The 22,149-nt window shown below is 37.9% G+C and overlaps 2 protein-coding genes across 2 annotated transcripts in view; one reads left to right on the top strand and one right to left on the bottom strand.

Annotated features, from left to right (window-relative positions):
* The window catches only part of LOC134751451 (calsyntenin-1), a 274,101-nt gene that overhangs the window by 175,250 nt on the left and 76,702 nt on the right, over positions 1-22,149 (bottom strand). The gene's annotated exons all lie outside the window — the stretch shown is intronic.
* LOC134751499 (acanthoscurrin-1-like) lies at positions 17,806-19,428 on the top strand. Its single transcript, XM_063686917.1, has 3 exons — positions 17,806-17,915; positions 18,409-18,708; positions 19,001-19,428. Exons 1-3 carry the CDS (start codon positions 17,859-17,861, stop codon positions 19,148-19,150), a joined length of 507 nt encoding a protein of 168 aa, XP_063542987.1. The 5' UTR covers positions 17,806-17,858; the 3' UTR covers positions 19,151-19,428.

Below are 22,149 nucleotides of genomic sequence, written 5' to 3'. Positions count from 1 at the left end.
CTGGCAACATACTTCAAAGACAACAATTGTAGAGAATTTAATGGAGAATATATTGATCGTAGGCAATTTGTTATAACTTTAACCATCTTTATAAAAATAATGAATACCTATAACCTGTAAATTGGAACACAAATGAGGGAAAAAAAATGCTCTGCTGCTTTAGTTTTAGACATAAACCATAGTGGCGGATATACGGCGGATTTGGAAAAGAAAGAAAATACTAACATTACGAATCCAAATAAACGCTGTTAAATATTTGTGCCATTTTCAACCAAAAGGGTACTTATTGTCGCTTGTCAGTAAGGCGCTATTTCCATATAGCTTCAATTAGAAATCAACCTTATCAACAAGCGACAATGTGGTACCTTTTGTTTGAAAACGTCACATTTATCAGTCAAAATCATCAGTTAAAAGTCAATTCCACCAGCCAACATGAGAAAACAACAAAGAAGTTTAACAAAACATAACCCAAGTAACTTCGTCGATGGAATTTCCCGATATAAACCATAATAGGCCACAATTTCATCCGTATTTATATTTACCGATATAATAAAAGAATATGAGAGAATACAGGTGGCATCCAATCTTCGGGAACGCGGATAATGAGGGGGTGGGGGGCAATCGATACCCCTTTATACGCAGTATAGTGAAGGGCCAAACAATACAAGTACTACAAACAGAATAAGAAATACGTAGAGAATCCCACAGGCGCCCCCAAAGGAGCCTCGTCTGCCAACAAACCACTGTGTGGTTTGGCAGAAGAAAATATGTATTTAGTTGTAAGTTGTAAGTAAGATCTTTGAATAAACGTTTATTATTTATTTATTTATTTATTTTTTATCATTTCACGGGCTGTCTCGTCCAACGCATTTTATTTCATGTACTAGGATTTCTCTAACATTCGATGATTATTTTTATGAGCATATTTTTGATCCTTTGTCACAGAGAAAGTAAATCCTATACCTGCAAATGTTCAGATAATTTCGTGGAATGCTCCTTCATCAGCTACCAGATGTTACAACACCGTTTTTTTTTTGTTTTTTGTAGTGGCTAATTGATACTACCTATTTCGTAAAATCATAAAAATGGGTAAGATTTTTCAGTTTTAGGCTTATCTGGGTTAATTATACATACCTAATTCTCACTGCCTCACAAAAACGAAGTCACGAATCATGTTGTCCATCTCTAACCCATAGCATGTTCTCTTTTGAATCTCTAGCGTTGTCAAGTTTACGCAATATCTGTTACACCCAGAGCCGAAAGTTTTTAAAACCAAAACCAAATTCGTATTATGTTTCCTGTCCACATCATTACCCTAGTCAAAATTCCCTGATTTGGGAAAAAAATCCAAAAGCGGGAATAATCCCTTATCCCATCACTATTCTCGAACGGGGACAACCGCACTGATTCCGCGTCACTACAAACATTAATCTTACAAATTGTCACCCTACACCGCCGACTTGAAACGCACCTAACAACGCCATGAATACGGTCGAAATTGCTTCACCAGCGAATAGAACGAATAAAAACCCCAGAACCAGAAAGTGGTAAGTAGAAAAATGTGGTGATGCGAATTGAACCTTAAGGCGTGCGCTTTGGATTCAGAATTGAGCGCGTTTTGTTTTTCTTGTTTTGTAAAATAGAAGCAACCTGTGGTTATTACAATCGCTAACTGAAGTTATACGAGTTGTACGCTCAAACTAAAGAGTATTCGCTCTATGCATGACTGTGGCGCCGCCCTGGCGGGTATGAGACACATTAATTATCTGACAGTTGACAGCTGTCAAATTGTATCGTCACTTGTATTTCCCCTATCACACACGTCGCATATATAGTAAGCCTCAAATAGATAGTAACGGCCAAAGTGGCCAAATATATCGTAACACATCCGCTAGTGTTAAGATATATTTGGCCACTTTGGCCGTCAGTTTCCACTTATTGATGCTGGCTATACATAGGTATGGAGCTAATCATAAATTGATTTGGTCCTAAAAGCAGAGAGATTATTAAAATCAGACGTATTCTGATTTTAATAATAGGTTAAGATTTAGATCTGGATTAGATATGGATCTGATCTGTCGTGTCAAAAGTGACGTTTTTGGTTGAAGAAATGTCACTTTTGACACTGACAGATCAGATCCATATCTAATTGTTAACCTGTTATTAAAAAAATCATAATGCCTGTAGATTACGGGCGAACCCGCGACTACGGGAACGATCCCGACCCGATCCCAGTTCGGGTCTCGCCAGGCAATGTAAATTTCATTATTTCTCTATGTATTTATGTTAAGTATTGGGTTAAAAATTCACGCAAGATCTTAATAGAGAATAAGTCTTATAAAAATATCCTACAAAATCTTCAGATCAGGTATCTTCTAAGAACACATGACCGACATATCTCACCGGCTCGCGCGGGTTCGCTGACCCCTTATCGCAATCTAAACTGCGCTGATAACGGACTCGTTACAAAACCATCAGGCGTCAGACGTTGTACTCGTGCGCTTTAAGTAGATATAGTAGGTAGTTTAGTGAAATACTTTTCACTCCTCTGTTCACCTAATGGGAGCTAATCGATTTGGAGTTTACTCCTTAAGAAACGTTTTTCATTATTTCATTTTTCGCAGTGGCCTTAAGATTGGGGTGCAAGGTGTGCAACGCGCACCGCTGCATTTGCGGAGTAATGGTGGAGGAGAACGGCCACCATGGGCTAAGCTGCCAAAGATGCGCCGGTCGTTTCCCCAGGCACCATGCTCTAAATGAAATCGTTCGCCGAGCGATGATCTCGGTAGGTGTTCCGTGCCTCCTGGAACCACCAGGGCTGTCTCGAACAGACGGCAAACGTCCCAACGGGCTGACATTGGTTCCCTGATAGAGAGGGCGGTGTCTTATATGGGATGCAACCTGTGTGAGTACATTTGCTGCATCCCATGTAGGACACACTGCTAAGTCGGCAGGCTCAGCGGCAGAGACTGCCGCCAAAATGTACATGCCCCTGTAAAGACATCCCTGGTTACAACACAATCCTACCCCTGGATTACTGACACCATCAAACTTATGATGAGGCTGCGTGACAGTGCTGCAGCAGACTTTCACAAAAACCAGAGTGATGTCAAAAAGAAATACTATAAAGACCTCAAATCTGTTGTAAATAAAGCTTTATATTTTGAAAAAGTTGCATATTTCAAACAAAACATAAATAATAAAATAAAAGAACCTAAAACTTTATGGAAAAACTTGAAATCTACAGTCTTGCCTAAAAAGGATAAAGAATTACCTACTTTTCTCAATAACCCTGATATCTTGAATAAGCATTTTCTAGAGCTGCCGGGAACTACAGGTGTCACTATATCACAGTTAACTTATTTTGAGTTTCATAAGTACAATGACTCTGTTTTCCACTTAGACACTATTAATTCTAGCCAGATTATCAAAATAATTAAATCTTTAAAATCTAACGCCGAGGGTTTTGATGGGATAAATTTAAATATGCTTATTTTAACTTTCCCATACACAATTGACGTCATTACAAGCCTAATAAATACCTCTATTCTTACATCCACCTTTCCAGATATCTGGAAGTTAGCACTAGTAAACCCCTTGCCTAAAGTAACAAACCCATCCATGCCTAAAGACCTTAGGCCCATAAGCATTTTACCTTGCCTATCTAAGATATTGGAAAAAGTTGTCTGCTCACAGCTAACCACCTACCTAGAAAACAACAATATATTGCCAGATGTCCAATCAGGTTTCCGCAAAGGACGTAGTACAATGACTGCTTTACTGGATGTCACTGATAACATTTTGGATGCTCAAGACAAGGGAATGTGCACACTTTTAGTACTCCTCGACTTCTCAAGGGCGTTTGATTGTTTGAATATTAACCTGTTATTATCGAAATTGAGCTACTATGGCTTTGACCACGAAACAGTAATGTGGTTTTCTAGCTATCTGTCTAACCGATCGCAAATTGTAAAAGTGCATCTCAGTGATGGTTCTTCACTTTTTTCTGAGAAAGCAGAGCTAATTAGAGGAGTTCCACAAGGATCCGTGATCGGTCCGCTCCTGTTTATATTATACTCCACTGATATTACATCTCACATCACGCATTGCAAATACCACATCTATGCAGATGACATACAAGTTTATATATCATGTAAGCCAGCCGATATCAACAGTACCATAGGGAAACTAAATGAAGATCTCACCAGAATTGCTGGATGGGCTACAGAAAACTGCCTGCTGCTTAACCCCAGCAAAACAAAATATCTTGTGTTTGGCAGCAGGCAGCAACTGGCCGATGCCAGCATCTCAGTGGATGTTATGCTAATGAACGAACCGGTTGAAAGGGTGTATGAGGCGCGTAACTTAGGTCTCATAATGGACTGCGGATTACGATATGAGAAACATACCGCTGAGTCCATTAGGAGTTGCTTTTATAAACTTAAGGTATTATATAAAATTCGGCCATATTTAAGTGAAAACCTGCGCATTCAATTAGTTGAATCACTCGTCCTATCAAAACTAAACTATGTGGATGTTGTGTTTGGGCCAAGACTTCTTGCAAAAACTAAGCGACTCATACAGCGTGTTCAAAATGCCTGTGCTCGCTTCTGTTTCAATATTCCGTTGAGAGCTCATGTGACCCCATATCTGAATAGCCATGGGATCCTTAAAATGCAACACCGCCGTAAACTACACTTGGCTTGTTTGCTCTTTGGCGTACTGAACTATAAAACTCCTGCATATCTCTTCAAGAAATTATCTTGCACGAAGCTCCGCGAACGCCGGGATTGTGGGATTCATCTGTTGACGCCGCGTCATGCCTCAGCCGCTTTCCGAGGAAGCTTTAAATATTCTGCGTCCCGCTGCTGGAACAACGTGCCGCCCCCAGTTAGGAACCTGCAAAGTATACATAGTTTCAGGACAAAACTTAAACAGTATCTGCTTAGTCACCAGCTTAGCCAGGAAACCTGCAGATTAGAAACAAGTTGTCTGTAGTCTAGACTTTTGCTATTGCTATTGTTACTTACCACAATGTTTTTGTTCCTTCCACTTTGGAGTTGACACCAATCGAACGACGAAAAGACTTCGAACGACGAAAAGACTGCCCGAGATGGGTTGTAGAATCATTCCAGACATGCCATCCTTTTGTCTGTGTGTCATTATATGTTTTCTTGTTTGTTTTGTTTATGTTAGTCAACTTTATAACATTGTTTTATGGTTTTCATGATCAATAACGGATTACAATTAATAAAATATTAGATTCACTCACTTCACTTCTATATTTATGCTTGTTTGTCAATTCTGTCATTGTCATTGAATTTAATGTCATGTAGCCACCACTGGCGCTAGTTATGCACGCTTAATGTCGCGCCACGATATGGTCCGTCCGGACCGGCACATGTTCGGTCGGTTGATCCGTGTAACTTAATGTTATGTACTTATGTTATGTTCTTATGTCGTCATATTGTATCTCTTTTTGTATTAGTTTGTGTAAACGATGTGTAATTTTATTTTTCGCCATATTTTATGTCTCTTTCTTTTATGTTGCTTTCTTTTTGTCTGTTACCTTCCGTGATTCTCACCTGATGGTCTCATCGGAAGATCAGCGCTGGAAGTCGCCAGCAGCATGCTGAGATGGGGCCATTTCGTGACACTTTATTTTCATGTTCTTTTAATGTATGTCTATTGTCTGTGTGTGTGTTTACGAATAAAGTATTCTATTCTATTCTAAAAGCAAGCGCCTCAAATACTCTGCTTTGGAAGCCACCTATGACTTCGTGCCCGTCGCCGTCGAGACAGCCGGGCCCTCGGGGCGGGAGGCGCGTGAGCTCTTCCGAGAGCTTGGCAAGCGCCTCAGAGAGAAAGGGAGTGACCCCCGTTCTGAGTCATGGCTCGTCCAACAGGTCTCCATCGCCATACAGCGGGGTAACGCTGCTAGTGTTGGACCCGGCATGGCTCAGAACGGATTTTAGTTTCTATTTTTTTTTTCGTATTTCTTGTATTACAAATAGTACAGCTATAATGTAGTAATACATACATATAAGCCCGTGGCATGAAGATTTATTGGGAGTAAAATCAAACGTTACCTACTACGTTATGTTTCGTGCGCAACTTATCTTGCGCAGCCCATAGCAACGGCTGCATGAAAACACTTTATTTATTAAATATCAACAAATAACAACTGCCAATTTTCGGAGTTTTGATCTTACATTTTATAATCTATTTTATAATCGTTAGTAAGAAGCAAAGATAGATATAACTCCGTAATAGATGGATACAGTCTAAGGAAAAAACGTGCCTCGAAAATCAAGAAAATTTGATTCTCGTTCAGAGGGCGCTACTAGTTTTGGCCTACAGTCGTATAGATGGCGTTGACGGTTTCGTTTGTTATTTAACAATTTTAACGCATATTAGTGAAAGAACATGGGTCAAAATCATAAAAATAATTAATGCAAATAAAAAAAATCATTTATCGTATTTTTATAAATCTTCATTTTTAGTTTTAAAGTGTGTCGACAGATGGCAGTGAATTTACTGGGGTTACAAAATTTACTATGACAGTACCGCTCTAGTATAAGTTACTCTATGGTAAGAAGTAAACTCGAGTCGTGCTTCGGAGCTGACACACACACACTTTCTTTTTTCTCCCTTTTTTGAAGATTTAGGATTTAGTATTTTAATGAGCAGAAGAATCACCTGATGGTAAGCAAGTACCGACGTCTATGAACACCTGTAACACCAGAGGGGTTATAAGTGCGTTGCCGGCCTTTAAGATGGGACTACGCTCTTTTCTTGAAGGTTTGAAGTTCGTATCGGTCCGGAAATACCGCGGGCGACAGTTCATTCCACATTTTAGTTTAATTCATTAATTAAAATTAGAAAAGTCATGCAGCGATGTATTAATTACAATTTTAAAATTACTAGTTTTCTAAATGAAGTATATATGTTAATAAATTAAAGATACAGTATTAGTAAATTAGTTAATGAAACTCAATATCATTAAGTAAATGAACACACCAGCTCGCATATTAAAACCACTTGAAAACGCAAACCACAGACCGCCGCTTCGCACGTGGATCTCTGGCTTTACCAACTTATTGCCCGGCCTTTACGGCCCGACGGAGGATGAGGGTTACAGTTTAAATAATAAGTGCCAACCGCCATAAGTTACCTTTACCTGTGAAACGTCACAAGTGTCACAAATGAACACACACACATAGCAAAACCCCTTGAAAACGCAAACCACACCGGCCGCCGCTTCGCACGCGGGCCTCTGAGGGCCTACCGCGAAGCACGTTCGACGTGTTACCTCTCTGTCGCACTTGTAAATTCGTATGTAAGTGTGACAGGGAGGCAACACGTCGAACGTGGTTCGCGATAGGCCCTCTGGACCAACTTACTGCCGGGCCTTTACCTGGCGGAGGATGAGAGGATTACAGTTTCAGGGAAAAGTTACGTTGGGTTATATTGGGTTTAAATAAAATAGCAGGCAGTAACTGGAGGACCGGGGCAAGCAACAGAACTATTACATGGAGAAAAATGAAGGAGGCCTTCTCTCGCTGCAAGGTCCTTGATTGATAATCCCTATACGTTTAATTTGGATGTTTTTTGTAACTTACATTATTAAGGAAATAAAAGACTATATAAATACAAACAAATATATACTGGGTCTATTTTGTTTGTTCATGAAGCATATTAACTAAACAAGAATACGCTAGCAACATATTCGTAAAATTAGAGCCGACCTTATTTGCAGAGTTACGGGACCGTATCTTATGTTTTACGCGTTTTGTTTTGTAACATATATGTTATTAATGTACACAAAGATACTTTTATGGTTATGTTAATTTGTTACATCTACCATAACTGATTAGCCTTCTAAAATTCGAATTAAAGACTACTCCTCTACTAAAACTGAAACTCTATCAAGGTTTTCTACTCTACAGAAATAGAAATGAGTTCAATATAGAACCCTGCGGCACTCCTAATTTTACTATGGAATGCAATAGTCGCATGTTCAAGGCTCCATGCCATTCAAATTGACGGGCGTGCAACGGTATGTGCAGTTACAGGCAAGGCCGTAATGAGTTAACTTTTGCCACGTAATAGTTCGCCGTTACGGCCTTCGGGTATATTCGTCTATCGATTTCTAGCTAGGAGGATATAATCAAACGGAGACGCCACGTCTGTAATTTTCTGTACAAAAAAGTCTATCGATTTTTGCGGGGGAGGGGAACGTCAAATGTATGTAACGTAAAAATAGCCATGTCAGATAAACATCAGTCCATACATTGTGTATGACCATTGGCCGACTATTTTCGACAGAGGGGAACGCCTGTTAATTGCTTCTCCGTTTGGTTATATTATCCTCCTACCTACCTATAATAAAATCGTTCGAAGGAAAACAGGCCGGGCTATGAAGCTTTATAGACTCTGTCTACTCTAACCCCCTTATACCTTTGTAAAATTTATATAAATATAAACTGAAATCAGTCATATAATTTATTTATTTATTTATTTACAAAAACATGTCCAGCTCACAGCGGGGGCCAAACGCCATGACATGGGAAAAAACATTTCATACACAACACAAGACAAGTAAAACACAACAAAACAAACAATTCATCAGAAATAACATAATTAAACATAATAAAATAACATTCGGGCATATCTCCCAACCGTCTTAGTCTAGGGACGTGTAACAAAAACATTTAAATATTGGGATATTTTTGAGCACAAAAGACACAACTTGTCATTAAAAAGGTCAGCATCCTGGACCGAGGCAACTAAACCCTTTAGAAGTTCGAGGGCTCTCGACGTGGGCGCTCGGCGCGCGTACTGCGTGCGCGTCACGGGGACTGCGAAAAGCGCGTGCATAATAAAGAAATAGTGACTAATCTCTCCAGTGGCGGAGGCCGGATTTAACTCCCTGGACCTCTAAGGTACCCGGCCACCGGCCACGGTTTCGGTATAGTAGTGTGACTACATAAAAGTAACAAATCAAAATATTTAATAACATAAATGACGGAGGGTCAATTTATCAACGGCTTGATAGACTTTTATGACTGGGACAATCGGAAAGATGTACAGCGAGCTGCAAATGTGCATACCGACTTTTTGAATCAATTTCATTCATAAAGTGAGTAAGCACTTATGCAGCTGTATGTACTTACGAAAGCATTTTTGCCTAAGCTGAAACGGAGGCTTCGTGTGCGCGTCGCGTTCGTTCATTTAAATGTTAAAGTTTTAAATACGCCTACTACTATTTCTGGCAGTTTCCAAGTCTGTTTCAGTTCTCGAACTAATAAACCTCCAAAAACTACAAGTGTAATATGTAAACTAATCGCTCAACTCTGATCCTTCAGTTGAACTGCGCTAATTAGTTGAAATTGATGAGTTGCCAACTCGCTAATGGGAACTAATTACGATTCGACTGGCTCCAACTTCGCTTTACATTACTCAGATCAATGTCCGGGATAGTTCGGTGTACATGTGAGCATCAAATGTAATGCATCATATGGGTCAAAAGTCTGATCATTCTCTAATAACTTCTTCTTCTTCTTTGTCCTCGCCTTATCCCGTTACGCGGGGTCAGCTTTCCTAATCTTGAGGCGCCACTTGGTTCGCTGATATGCGTCGTCACTGGACAGGCCCAACTCCTTCATGTCTCTCCGGACATTCGTCAGCCAGGTAGTTACTGGCCTGCCCCTTCCTCCCTTTGCTGCAGCCATGGAAAGGCACTTTTTCACAACGTGGTTTTCGGGTCTACGCATCACATGTCCGAACCACCTTAGTCTGGATTCCTTTATCTTCTCGGTAACTGGTGCCATCTTGAAGCCACCACCACATTCTCTAATAACTTAACAAAAAGAAATTTGTCCCTATATGAAGAACAATCCATGTGGTAGAAATGTAGATGCCGAGGTTGATGTAGGACTTCTCCAGGCTTGATTCGAAAAGAACACATCCGTGGTAGCTTCGGAGTGAGAGACGTCGCCGATAAGCTCCAAGAAAGTCGGATGAGGTGGTTTGGGCATGTCAAAAGAAGGCCGCCTGAATACGTAGGCAACCAAGGGCCTGACACTCTTTGATAGAGAAAGACGAGAAGAGGAAAGAGAAAATAGTGCCATGCTTTGTCCTTATCACCGACCGGGTGGCATCATAGGTTCCGGCGATGGCGGAATACCGAAATTTATAAGAGTGCAAGAGAAAAAATCCTATGCTGCCCGAATTTTATATGAATATTCTTTCTCTTACCCCCGGTCGCTCGGTGGCGCGTCTATAACTACTTGCATATACTATGTCTATGTAGGCAACAGAGCGTTTAGCTTTGCCTTACCAGGCCCAAAGAGGAGGGGCAAACCAAGGCAGCGGTGGCGCAATCGCAATATCATCGCCAAAGGTTTTATTTTTTATTTTTGAGAAAAGTATTTCCCCAAAAAATTATAAAACTGTCAACCTGGACATATTTCATGCTAAAAGGGGGGGTTGCGTCAGGGACACTAGTGTGCGTAAAGCACCATACCAAAGGTATCATACTTCATTCATTTGAAGCTGACTATAATTTGTTTTTCAAAAAACACAATATGTTCAAATCATACGTTAGTATTAGTATTATTCTTAAACATTTGTGATTTTTATCTAAAAACACAAATGGGAAAAACCTCAGAAAATGCTTTGACTAGCCGAGAACATGTATGTATCTGGGCCAGAAGGCCTACCGCGAGCAGCACCGGTTCGCAAATTGCAGGCATCTTTCTCTTTTACTCGAATTAAGGTGTAATTAGAGTTACAGAGAAAGATGCCCGCAATTTGCGAATTTGGGTGTTCGCGGTAGGTCCTCAGTATACAAACAGAAATGGATTACCGTACAAAGTTACCAACTGGATCAATACGCTTGTAAGTGTATCTGTGCGGTTTATCTCTGATGTAATAAGGTAAATGCGCGAGTTATCTAACGTTGGCATCTTCGGTTGATACATGAGGAGATGGGGAGGTTAGGGTGGCAGTGATCACAGAGTTTGTAGATATACAGCAGTGTGCAATATAATAGCAGTTTATTTATATACTAAAATAAATTGAGTTCACAGAAAACAAAAATAAAAGCCCCTACTAGGATTTGAACCCGGGACCTCCAGCTTCGTAGGCAGGGTCAGTACCAACTAGGCTAGGAAGCTAAATTAATTTTGTATCAAGCAGAGCTTAGAAACAAATTATAAGTTAATTTTTCCACTTTTAATATGTTTCTAGAAAGCTGTTGTCAAAAAGGTCAAAGTACACGTCAGCTGCAGAGAAAAGAGTTTTTCTACGAAATAAAAACTGCTAAATGCAACTTTCGGTGATATGACATACATATAAAACAAGGGCGAACAGCTTAAAATTGTTTTAGTTTTAAGAAAGCATACCTAGGAAAAGATTATTAATTGGTACCTAAGGTCAATCAGGTCTTCTCCATAGAAATGCGATTGTACACATAGATATATAGTATGAATCTTCTCAAATATTTTTTACGTCTAAGACACTGTTAAACAAAAGCCATTGTTTCTTTTATGCGAGCGGTCGGCCATTTTGTGTCATTAACTGACAATAGCACGCGAAGTAGCACGCGCTCAGGCACAATAGCACACAATGGCCGACCGCTCGCATAAAAGAAACAATGGCTTTTGTTTAACAGATTAGTATATTAGACGTAAAAATCATTTGAGAAGATTCATACTATACTACACTTACAAAAGGTCGGTAGAGCAGAAGAAATCAAACTTCCTTTCTGACTGTAGCTATCTGAGCACCGTACATAGTACGTATAACTTATACAAATACGAGAGTATCTCTGTGACGATCTCCCTGCAATAATATGTAAGAGCAAAGCAAACTCACTATAAAACTAAATCAACACATTTAGTAAGCGTTTTCACGTAATGGATTCGAACGTGTAAAATTTCAAAAATATTCCTTCATTCCACATTTTCCGAAGCAACTATTCTCTTAAATCCACGGATGCAAAAAATATAACCCCTAAAATAAATTAAAAACTTCGTATAAAACCATTTTATAGAAACTTTTCACGTCGAAGAGCTGTAATAAACTTTATTACCAACGGATTAAACTGGCTTGAAGTAGTTTTCATTACAGTAGTTTCGAGAAAATTCATTTAGTGTCCACTCTATGGGAAATTAAATTTAGGTTTTATGGGTTAGGATTTAAAATAAGAAGTACATTAAAGTCTGGAAGAGTTAGTTTATTAGCGAGCTTATTGTAAACCTGTAATGTGTGTAATTAATTTAGTATCTATATACTTTTCTTTTATTAATAAAGATAAAAGATATTTTCATCACACATGCTCGAAAAAGATCTTATTTCATGCAGGTGTAATGAAGGGAAATAGTTATTTACGATACAAGTGCGAAAAAGAGGAAATTCGAAACGAGTGGCGATAAATTAAAACACGACCGCAGGGAGTGTTTTAAATCGACATGAGTTGCGAATTACCTATTCGCACGGGTATCTTACAACGTTTTACAGTACATATGGCCCTTTAATCTTTCGACATATACACGAAAAGTGCTCTTTTACACACTAGTGCGAGAAAGTAGCACCATATGTACTGTAAAGGCCTATATTGTCCCCCTAAAAAAAGCTATAACTGCCTAGGGAGTTAAAGCTTTCTTTAGGGTTCCATACCGAAAGGGTAAAAACAAGATCCTATTACTAAGACTCGTCTGTTCGTCTGTCTATCACCAGGTTGTATCTCATGAACCGTGATAGATAGACAGCTGAAATTTTCACCGATGATGTATTCCTGTTGCCGCTATAACAACAAATACTAAAAAGTACGGAACCCTCGGTGGGCGAGTCCGACTCGCACTTGTCCGGTTTTTTTCCCAAGGAAATTTCACAGACATACAACTTGTCAGATTACAATTCTGAGTTTTAAACTAACCGAGATGCTAACCCTCAAACTATGTGAGAGGAAAATCCATTCATTATTAAAACCAATCAAATAAGTAATTAACAAAACCGCAACAAAGCGAATGCCAAATACCGCACGCTAACCAACAAACCGGCTTTTATCCGTGACGTAGTTTACTCGCTTAATATGTTGGAGTAAATCACGAGTAAATTAAATAACATACAACAACATAAATTAGTCATCAAGATGAAGGTTGTACAATAAAGAGAAATAATTAGACATTGTCTTGACTCTCGACCATAGAGTAACTTATACTAGAGCGGTACTGTCATAGTAAATTTTGTAACCCCAGTAAATTCACTGCCATCTGTCGACACACTTTAAAACTAAAAATGAAGATTTGTAAAAATACGATAAAATGTATTTAAATATAGATAAATGATTTTTTTTATTTGCATTAATTATTTTGATGATTTTGACCCATGTTCTTTCACTGATATGCGTTAAAATTGTTAAATAACAAACGAAACCGTCAACGCCATCTATACGACTGTAGCCCAAAACTAGTAGCGCCCTCTGAACGAGAATCAAATTTTCTTGATTTTCGAGGCACGTTTTTTCTTTAGACTGTATCCATCTATTACGGAGTATATCTATCTTTGCTCTCGACAAACGCGACGCAACCATGAATCTAGTATAACTGGATCGGTCATGAGGGGTGGGGGGAAATGGCCGGCCGGGATAGTCTTATGTATATTTCAGTAGGAGTAGCAGAGAAAACGCTGTTATTGTTTGTCCTTGTCACAGTCTCACTTTTTTTTTATTCCCCACCGTAAATTTAGTATGGTATATGATGGGCTACAAATCTACACCAATCATATCGTCGCATTGCGTATGTGATAGCTGATCTATGGACGCAACACAGTAGGCCAAGCACATGATTTGCGCGAGAGTTAGTTGTTTTAGTTTTTATTGAAAAAGTCGAGATAAAAGTTTTCCTCTCGCTTTTTAAACCCTAGCGTTCTCCGACTTGAGTATCGGAAACAGCACTAATCGAATCCTGGAAATTCCGAGAATCCCGAGACAGTCTTGCAGCTTGTTTATCAGGGGAAATCCACTTTGCTCTAACGAGGTGAACACTTCGTTATGGTGCCGTGTCACAGGAAATCGGTTTAAATAACAGTTGTGTGCAATTGCTTTTATCATTTTGGTATTGACTTATTAAAAATAGGTATAAGTCGGACTCGCCCACCGAGGGTTCCGTACTTTTTAGAATTTGTTATAGCGGCAACAGAAACACATCATCTGTAAAAATTTTAACTGTCTAGCTATCACGGTTCATGAGATACAGCCTTGTGACAGACAGACGGACGGAGGAGTCTTAGTAATAGGGTCCCATTTTTACCCTTTGGGTACGGAACCCTAAAAAGTAGTTTGATATTTAGTTTTAAAGACAAAAATAATAGCCAACGCTGTAAGCAATAATAAAGAAAACCCTAATAAACACAAAACTTAATTTACACGAAATTAATAAAACAGTTAAAATTAACGAGAGATTTCTGTTTTGTTTGAACATTAATACTTGCATTCTTGTTGTAATTGCATTTACAGGGTGCTGCACTTGGAGCTTTAAACTTTATTTACTCATTTACATTTATATTCTTGCATAAATAGCCCTATGGCTAACTGGAGGCACCCATTTATTAAATCAGCGATGTGTTTAAAATTACGGATAATTGATATCCCAAGAATGAGTCATTTTAAGGAAAACTGCACTTTTATAAGCATGTGTTAATAAAATTATTCTCAAAACTGATAACATTATAGTCGGTCACACCGCTGCTCAATAAGACGTTGACGCATGTTGCTATACAATTTATTTTATCAGAGCCGAGGTCCTGAGAAACATCTGAACACGCACTCTAGCGCCATTACAATAGAGGCGTGTTCAGATATTTGTGAGCACCACGGCCGCTCCGATATATCTGATGGCGACTGTACAAGCGGAGTTCCTAGCAAACACCATAAATTTAATAAAATAAACAACTGACATGAGGTAACCACATGCGAAACCATCAGATACTACAACCATAATAAGCAAACTCGACCAAAATTACCACGGCGTTCTTGACCGTGAAATCACAAATAGTTTTCTGGTAATTTAGTCTAAAAAAGAAGTAACAGGCTTTTAATTGTTATACATTTTATTACGCATAAGCTTATGATGATGATGACTTTTTTAAAGGGTCGGCAACGCGCATGTAATATCTCTGGTGTTGCAGGCGTCCATAGGCTACGGTGACTGCTTACCATCGGGCGGGCCGTATGCTTGTTTGCCACCGTCGTGGTATTTAAAAAAAATGACGGTGAAGCTTAGAGCATTAAACCAACTGGAGAAGATACGCGCACAATATATGAAAAAGTCTGTTGTTTTCGGCGCGGGCAGATACACATTTAACAATTATAGAGCCACTCTTATCTGTTATAAATTATAATACACAAAAACATATCAGATTACTTAAAAAACAATGTCCTTCTGCTGTAGGAATATATTCAGTGTTGCTGTGGTACCGATATAACAGTAGGTAACCTTAATCGATATCAGATATAATAGATAGACCGAATTTCAAATCAAACAATTTGTTCGAACAAAATAATTCAAAATTCGCAGACTAAAATGAATGCAGGAATGTAAAATATTCTAACCTATAAGACACAGGTAAAATATTCCACATAAAAAATGTGTACCCATTTACTTTAAATAAAGTGTAAACACATAAATTGGCATGCTAGAATGAATACAGGCACACAAAAAATTCGAACCTATACGCTGTACCTACGTAAGTACGTACAGAATCATATACTTCACCCACCCATTGTTCTTTATTTCTATTAAAAGTTAGCCCTTCTAATTATTCGTACTATAAATAGATCTATACTATTTTTTATATTTATTTTACAATTAAAACTTGGAAGTTGGAACATATCCCGTTTGATGCAAAATAAAGTACATTTGACTTTGTGTACACCCCAAGCAGATAGTAAAACATCGATTTTGACTTTAATTGAAGTAATTTAATAAAAAACGTTTTTTCACAAAAAATAGTTTGCAGAAAAAATATGTAATCTATCTTCTAAATTGACTAGTCTGTGTGTACACAAATCCTAATTATCTTTAATTTAGTTGTTTAGTATACAATAAAACAGATAACTAATTTTTATTGATCGTAAATAAAATATTTTTTTAGAGAAAGAAAATGACCGACCATTTTACAACAGATATAAGAGATAAGTAATTTATATATTCATGTGCCGTAGTACATACTGTATTGTTGTTTTAAAAAAAAACAACATAGTGCAGTAGGAGTAAGTAGTAAGACACTTTATTGCACAGAACAAGTACATAACGCAGAGAGAATATTCAAGACTAAGCTCAAAAAATGGCTTCTCGAGCAGGCGTTTTACGACCATAGGGAGTTATTCTCTAGAACATAGTTGTAAGATACTCTAATAATAACAATGCTATTTGTAATATATTTTAGGGTAGGGTGTATATTTTGGTGTAGGGTTGGAGCCGGCGTAGTTTTTATCGCGTATATATATATCTTTACTTGAATATAATTGTAGTGTATAAACCGATGAACCGATTTTGCATGTACAACCCCAGCCTTAAAGTTTGTAGTCTATGATTGTTCATTATTTTAGTATGTGGGTATTTTTGCACTTTGTAATTTTTCCTCAGTCACCCGTTGACCACGAACGCTGTAAAGGGTTCGAAACGTCGGGATGTATTATAAATTCAATATACGCGATATAATCCGTTTTCATAGTTTTATTTCATGAGTAACTATCGCGGTAACCGAAGACAATATTATATATTTTATCTTAATGTTGACATGTAATTAAATACTACCAATAAAATGAATATAATATGAATCCAAAAAAACGTGTAAAAGGCGAAATTATCCCCTAAACGGAGTTAATTTACCCCATTTCCTGGATTAGCAGGTGTAAAAGGACTCCTTTAAAAATCACATAAATAAGAGAAATGGACCGTTATTGCTTTTTTCCGTACGTATTAATGATTTAACGACATACAATATTTTTTGAAACGAATTTAAAGCACTTTTCTATAAGGAAAATACAATACATTATGTACAGACTAAAAAGTTTCTTCGGTCCCAACGTCCCAAGGCTAAACAATGACTCCATAGAGCGTCTAGTGGTGCAGGATAGAGCAAGCGGAACAAGACCGCGTAAAAGGCCACCTATGCGATGGACTGACCAAATCAAATCTGCCATGGAAGGGCCCCTGAAAGCATATGCCAGAATGACCTCCAACCGCGGAAAATGGCGAGAAATCGTACGGCAAGTAACATCTGTGCCTGATGTCACTAATGTCAGCAGTTGACCACGAGACTGCAAAGAGTACAACGACAAAGAAGAAGAAAAAAATGTCTACAGTAACCACTTCACTTCACAGAAAACAACACAAAACGATAACAACATTTACTCACAAAAAATACGAAAAACAACACACTGATTAATACTGCGAATTGACTAATACGGTTTTAATACAAGTTTTTTTGTGTGTTTTCAATAGATGCATTTTAAAAATACCATTTTACGGGTAGCAATGTGTTAATCCCTTGATCCGATTTTCTATAATGGTTAATGAGTAATGGAAACAATTTTGTTTGATACCAAAATCAATAATAGGGTTTAGTGGAATCCCCAACTAACACAAAAAACCCAGCAATAATGTTAAGATAACAATACATTTAAAGCCTATTAGACAATACCCAGTCTATTGAAGTAATTAAGTAGCAATGAAGGGAAACGTGTTAGTTATTAGCAGGCAAATCTGAGAAACAATTAGAGATATTAATACTGTTAAATAGCAGTCATTATATAATGCTGGAGATAGTTATAAAAGAGTAGGCGGATGCGTTCAGGTCATCATTTCGTTGTGTGTTGCCAAAAGAGAATCATGAAGTTCCTGGTAAGTTACACTTATATTTAACTGACCCAAGAAATTACTTCCCGATCTTCCCTTGAATAATCAAACAACCTAGAAGTTACAAGACTTTTGACGATTTTGAGAAACTTTTACATCCTGATTTATTATGAGAAATCTTAAATATTATACTTCTATAAACCTTTTAGTCCATGCTTAGGCTTATGATTCGTTTGCGTAAGGAATTCTATTAATAAACTATTAAAGTGTATGATTTTCTTGCCATCAAAACAAAATACAACATTTTATTTTGTAAGCCCTAACTAGACCCTTTTAAGCTGGTGTACCTCAAGGGTCTCTCCTGGGACCAATCTTATTATAATGTTTGTGATAATGAAATGAGTTATTAAAATCGCTTCAACAGGAGTACAGTGTAATATGGTGTACTGTTTCTCATCAAAGTTTAGTCGCTACTACCTAATTTTCAACTTACTACAACTTATATCGTTCTATTCTCAATTTTCGTTGTTTATTTCAGCTGCTCACCGTAGCCTGCGCAGTGGCCGTCTCAGCCGTGCCCTACGGCCCCATCTACGGCGGCGGCATGGGCATGGGCATGGGCATGCCCATAGGCGGCGGGCTAGGCATGGGTGCTGTCGGTGGCGGGCTAGGCATGGGTGCTGTCGGTGGCGGGATGGGCATGGGTGCTGTCGGTGGCGGCCAGTACGGCGGTGGTCAGCAGTTTGGTGGCGGCAGCTCTGGGTTCGGAGGTGGTTCTTCGGCGGGAGGTGGGCAGCAAGGATTCCAGCAAGGGGGACAACAGAGCAGCTTCCATCAGGTGAAAACATTTTACGATTATTTGATTTATATTGGGTACCTGGGAGCGAGAATCTCAAAGGCTCTGGTACACATCTATAAATCTCTTCAAAAGTCATTATAAGCTCCCGGCTTCCAGAATCTATTGTTTTGTATTTGAATTTATAACTTTCTAGTACAAACAAAAGTCTTAAAAAAATAAGTACAACGATAACACATCCAATAGGTGCATCAGGATGCAATCCCTTGGTTAGGAACGCACGGAATAGAATCCACAAAAGGTTTTTTTTTTTAATAAACCTTATTATTTCTAGGTAACATCAGCCCAGCAGTCATCTGGTGGAGCCGCAGGCGGTTCCTCCGGCTTCGGAACCCAGCAGGGCGGCGGTGGCTTCAACAACTTCGGGCAAGGGGCAGCCGGCTTCGGGGGAAGCGGCTTCGGCAATTCGCTAGTCGGAAAGTAGATGATGATGATGGCTGAATTTCCAATGAAAATTTTCTTCCAGATTTCAAGGATTTCGTTTAAGAAGAATTTAAGATATTTGATCAGATTGACTGACTTGAAGAAATGCTATTAATATTGGAGAACCAAAATGCAGAAAGAATCAATGGCCATAATGTTTGAGAATGTTACAGATAACACTTCAGAAGGGTTCAAATGTAATTCTCAAATATTTAGGTCGGAAATTCACTTTATTTATAAAAATGTTAGGGAACGAATCAATAAAGTATTATTTATACATTTAGTAATTTCACTGAATTCCTGAACTAACAAACATGTATTTATTCTAAGGACAAAAGTACGTTTAGTTTTTGGCTATGTTAATTAACCACTTAATAATTTTACGTTATTATACCGAGGCATAATAATATCAGCTGTTTACTTTGCTATTGATGGAACGTTAAAATTTAATTCAGCTAGTAAAAAAATTAATATTCAATATTACTAATCATTTGAAACAATAAATACTAATACGGTACCTACAGTCAATTGAATTGAGCTTTCGAATTAATTGAGTTACAATTAACTATTTTGCAAGAGCCAATATTTGCCAATCCTAAAGAGGATTATTATTATGTAGTGTTGTTGTAGATAATATTCAAAAGAGAATCCACAACCGAAATAGAAGGGAGCATTATACACAAAACTAACGGGAGTCATGATTAGATTGCGTATTTATTTCATGATTATTGCAATTTAATTATTTAAATAAATAAAAAGTAAATAGATCCAGGGATTAAAACTAACACTTATCTAGAGATAAATCAACACTTAAATTCGCACCCTGAATGAAAGGAACACAACTCAAAACAACATGCAAAATGCGATTTGCGTTGCCAAGGTATGACTCGAAGGAATTTATGTAAGGAAATGTATGTATGTATGTCATTATACATTTAAATTTATAACGCAATACCTTAATTAGGTATGTATATAAAGGATGGTCCAGAGATAGAGGCCGTTTGTAAATAGCTACGTAATAAAAATAATGTGCAAAAATTTAATCACGTATTCAGTTTTACTTTTATTTACAGTAAATATGCTAAAGAAATTACAACCCAACAGGACCTTGTTTAGCACATTTCAGTATCTTGGAGCGGAATCGATTGAAAAGTGATTTTCTAGATGTATTATGTGCCTTAGAAATCTGCTTCCAGATTCGCTTCAGCGCTGGAATGCTGTTAACTGGCTTATTATATAAAGCGACCTATTTCTGGACCACCCTTTGTTTTATTTTATATTATTTTATTTCAATCCTACTTAGGTTGTGTTTGTGGTTCTTTTAGAAGCAGTATTTTTTCGCTTATGAAAATTAGTTTTCATACTAGGCATAAGTGGATTGAAAGGAAATTCTATTTTACAAAAAAAACTTGGAGAAAAAAATACGAAACAAACAATACCTACGTGAACATTTCGACAACAACTTAATTACGAGTTCCGACTGTTTCAAGGCGAACTCCTTTCGTGAAATTAAAAAAGTCCAATTTGTTTGTGAGTGGGCTGGAGGCTGGAGGACTCTCCAAACTTACTACTCCTTATCGGATATTTAAGTACCTGGAAGAAAGGAAAGGTTTATTAGAATTATCTATGTCACAATCATGCAAGGAAAATATCATATCATGAAAAAATTAAAAACCATGAGTTTGGGTGGTATAGGCATAATTTAGATCATTAAAGTCAACGAACAATTAGACAGGAAGTTAGGCGGCTTAGCAACCAATTTTGTTAATGGTCTCAATATGGTCTTAATCGATCCTGTTTTTTGGGGATCAAATGTCTATAAGGGACCAATTGCATGAATGCATCACACAATTCAGAAATGGGTCTCATTTTTTTGTAACATCACGCTCCGCGATTGTTACGACATTTATGGTCCTAGCTAAATTGGTTGTTCCATATTTATGCTATGAAATGTCCAATTTAGAGCTATAGCCAAAATTCTCACCAAATTATACATAGGTATCTATTTATTTATGCAATTGTCATACAATTAATCTATTATTAAAACGTAAGCGATCGAATGATACCAATACGTTGAATTACGTTCAGTAGTTTGGAAGACAAAAAAAAATTGTTGATTTTGAAGCCTAGTATTTTGTAATCGTTTCAATAAATTTTTATATCCACTTTATTATAAAACTTTCTACTCACTTAAACAGATTGTATTATAAATTTCGACATGTGTCATCATCCCTATTTGCTAAATCCACTTACTTAGGTACCCATATCTAACTAAATTGTCACAGACAAGCTTGGACCGAACAATACATGTGAATCGTCAACCTTCAACACAACTATGGGCAGAATGATGTCATGCGACTCTTGACCGACATTGAATAGCTGCTTTATTTAAAAAAAAATCGGAGGCAAATATGCGTACGGCCCGCCTGGCCAGGGCCGGATTTCCGCCTAATAGGCGCCCCCACAAGGGGCTTGGGGACTAGGCAACCTAGGAATTGTTTAGCAATGGAGAAGGGGAGCCCCCTAAATTCTAAGTGTCCAAGTGCCTGGAAGTAAGTAATGTCAACGTGGTAAAATAGGAGCCAGGAAGGGCTGATGTCATATGACTTGACTGACTTGAGCGGTGGCGCGTTCATAGAACTCGATTCCCACCGGCTTGCCTGTTTCGAGATAACTGAGCAGGTTATTTTGCAAGTTTGGAAATTCTTCCAAACTTATATAATAACCTGCTGATAACAAAAGTACTTGGCTTGCCTGAATAGGCAGATCGGTATTTTGCTGACAACCTCATAAAGTATATATGTAATAATTCGATAGTAATATAATACTCCGATTTTTTCTCTTCACTTTTTATGACAGGAACTCGTTAAACATATTACGTCTACTAACATAAAGTCCTACTTATAAGGATCAATAACTTACATGCAATATTCAATTATTCAATACATTGCTTACTGAGTACAATGAATTCAGTCGATCGAAAAAATACCGCAATGTAAC

This window comes from Cydia strobilella, chromosome 22, assembly GCF_947568885.1.
Source record: "Cydia strobilella chromosome 22, ilCydStro3.1, whole genome shotgun sequence".
NCBI lineage: Eukaryota > Metazoa > Arthropoda > Insecta > Lepidoptera > Tortricidae > Cydia > Cydia strobilella.
This window is presented reverse-complemented; position numbering and strand designations above follow the sequence as displayed.

What these genes read in the sequence shown, in the direction of transcription:
- LOC134751499 (XM_063686917.1), top strand. Translation starts at nt 17,859, where the DNA reads ATGCGTTCAGGTCATCATTTCGTTGTGTGTTGCCAAAAGAGAATCATG. An exon ending in AGAGAATCATGAAGTTCCTG is followed by an intron (nt 17,916 to 18,408) that starts GTAAGTTACACT and finishes TGTTTATTTCAG; the next exon opens with CTGCTCACCGTAGCCTGCGC. An exon ending in AACAGAGCAGCTTCCATCAG is followed by an intron (nt 18,709 to 19,000) that starts GTGAAAACATTT and finishes TATTATTTCTAG; the next exon opens with GTAACATCAGCCCAGCAGTC.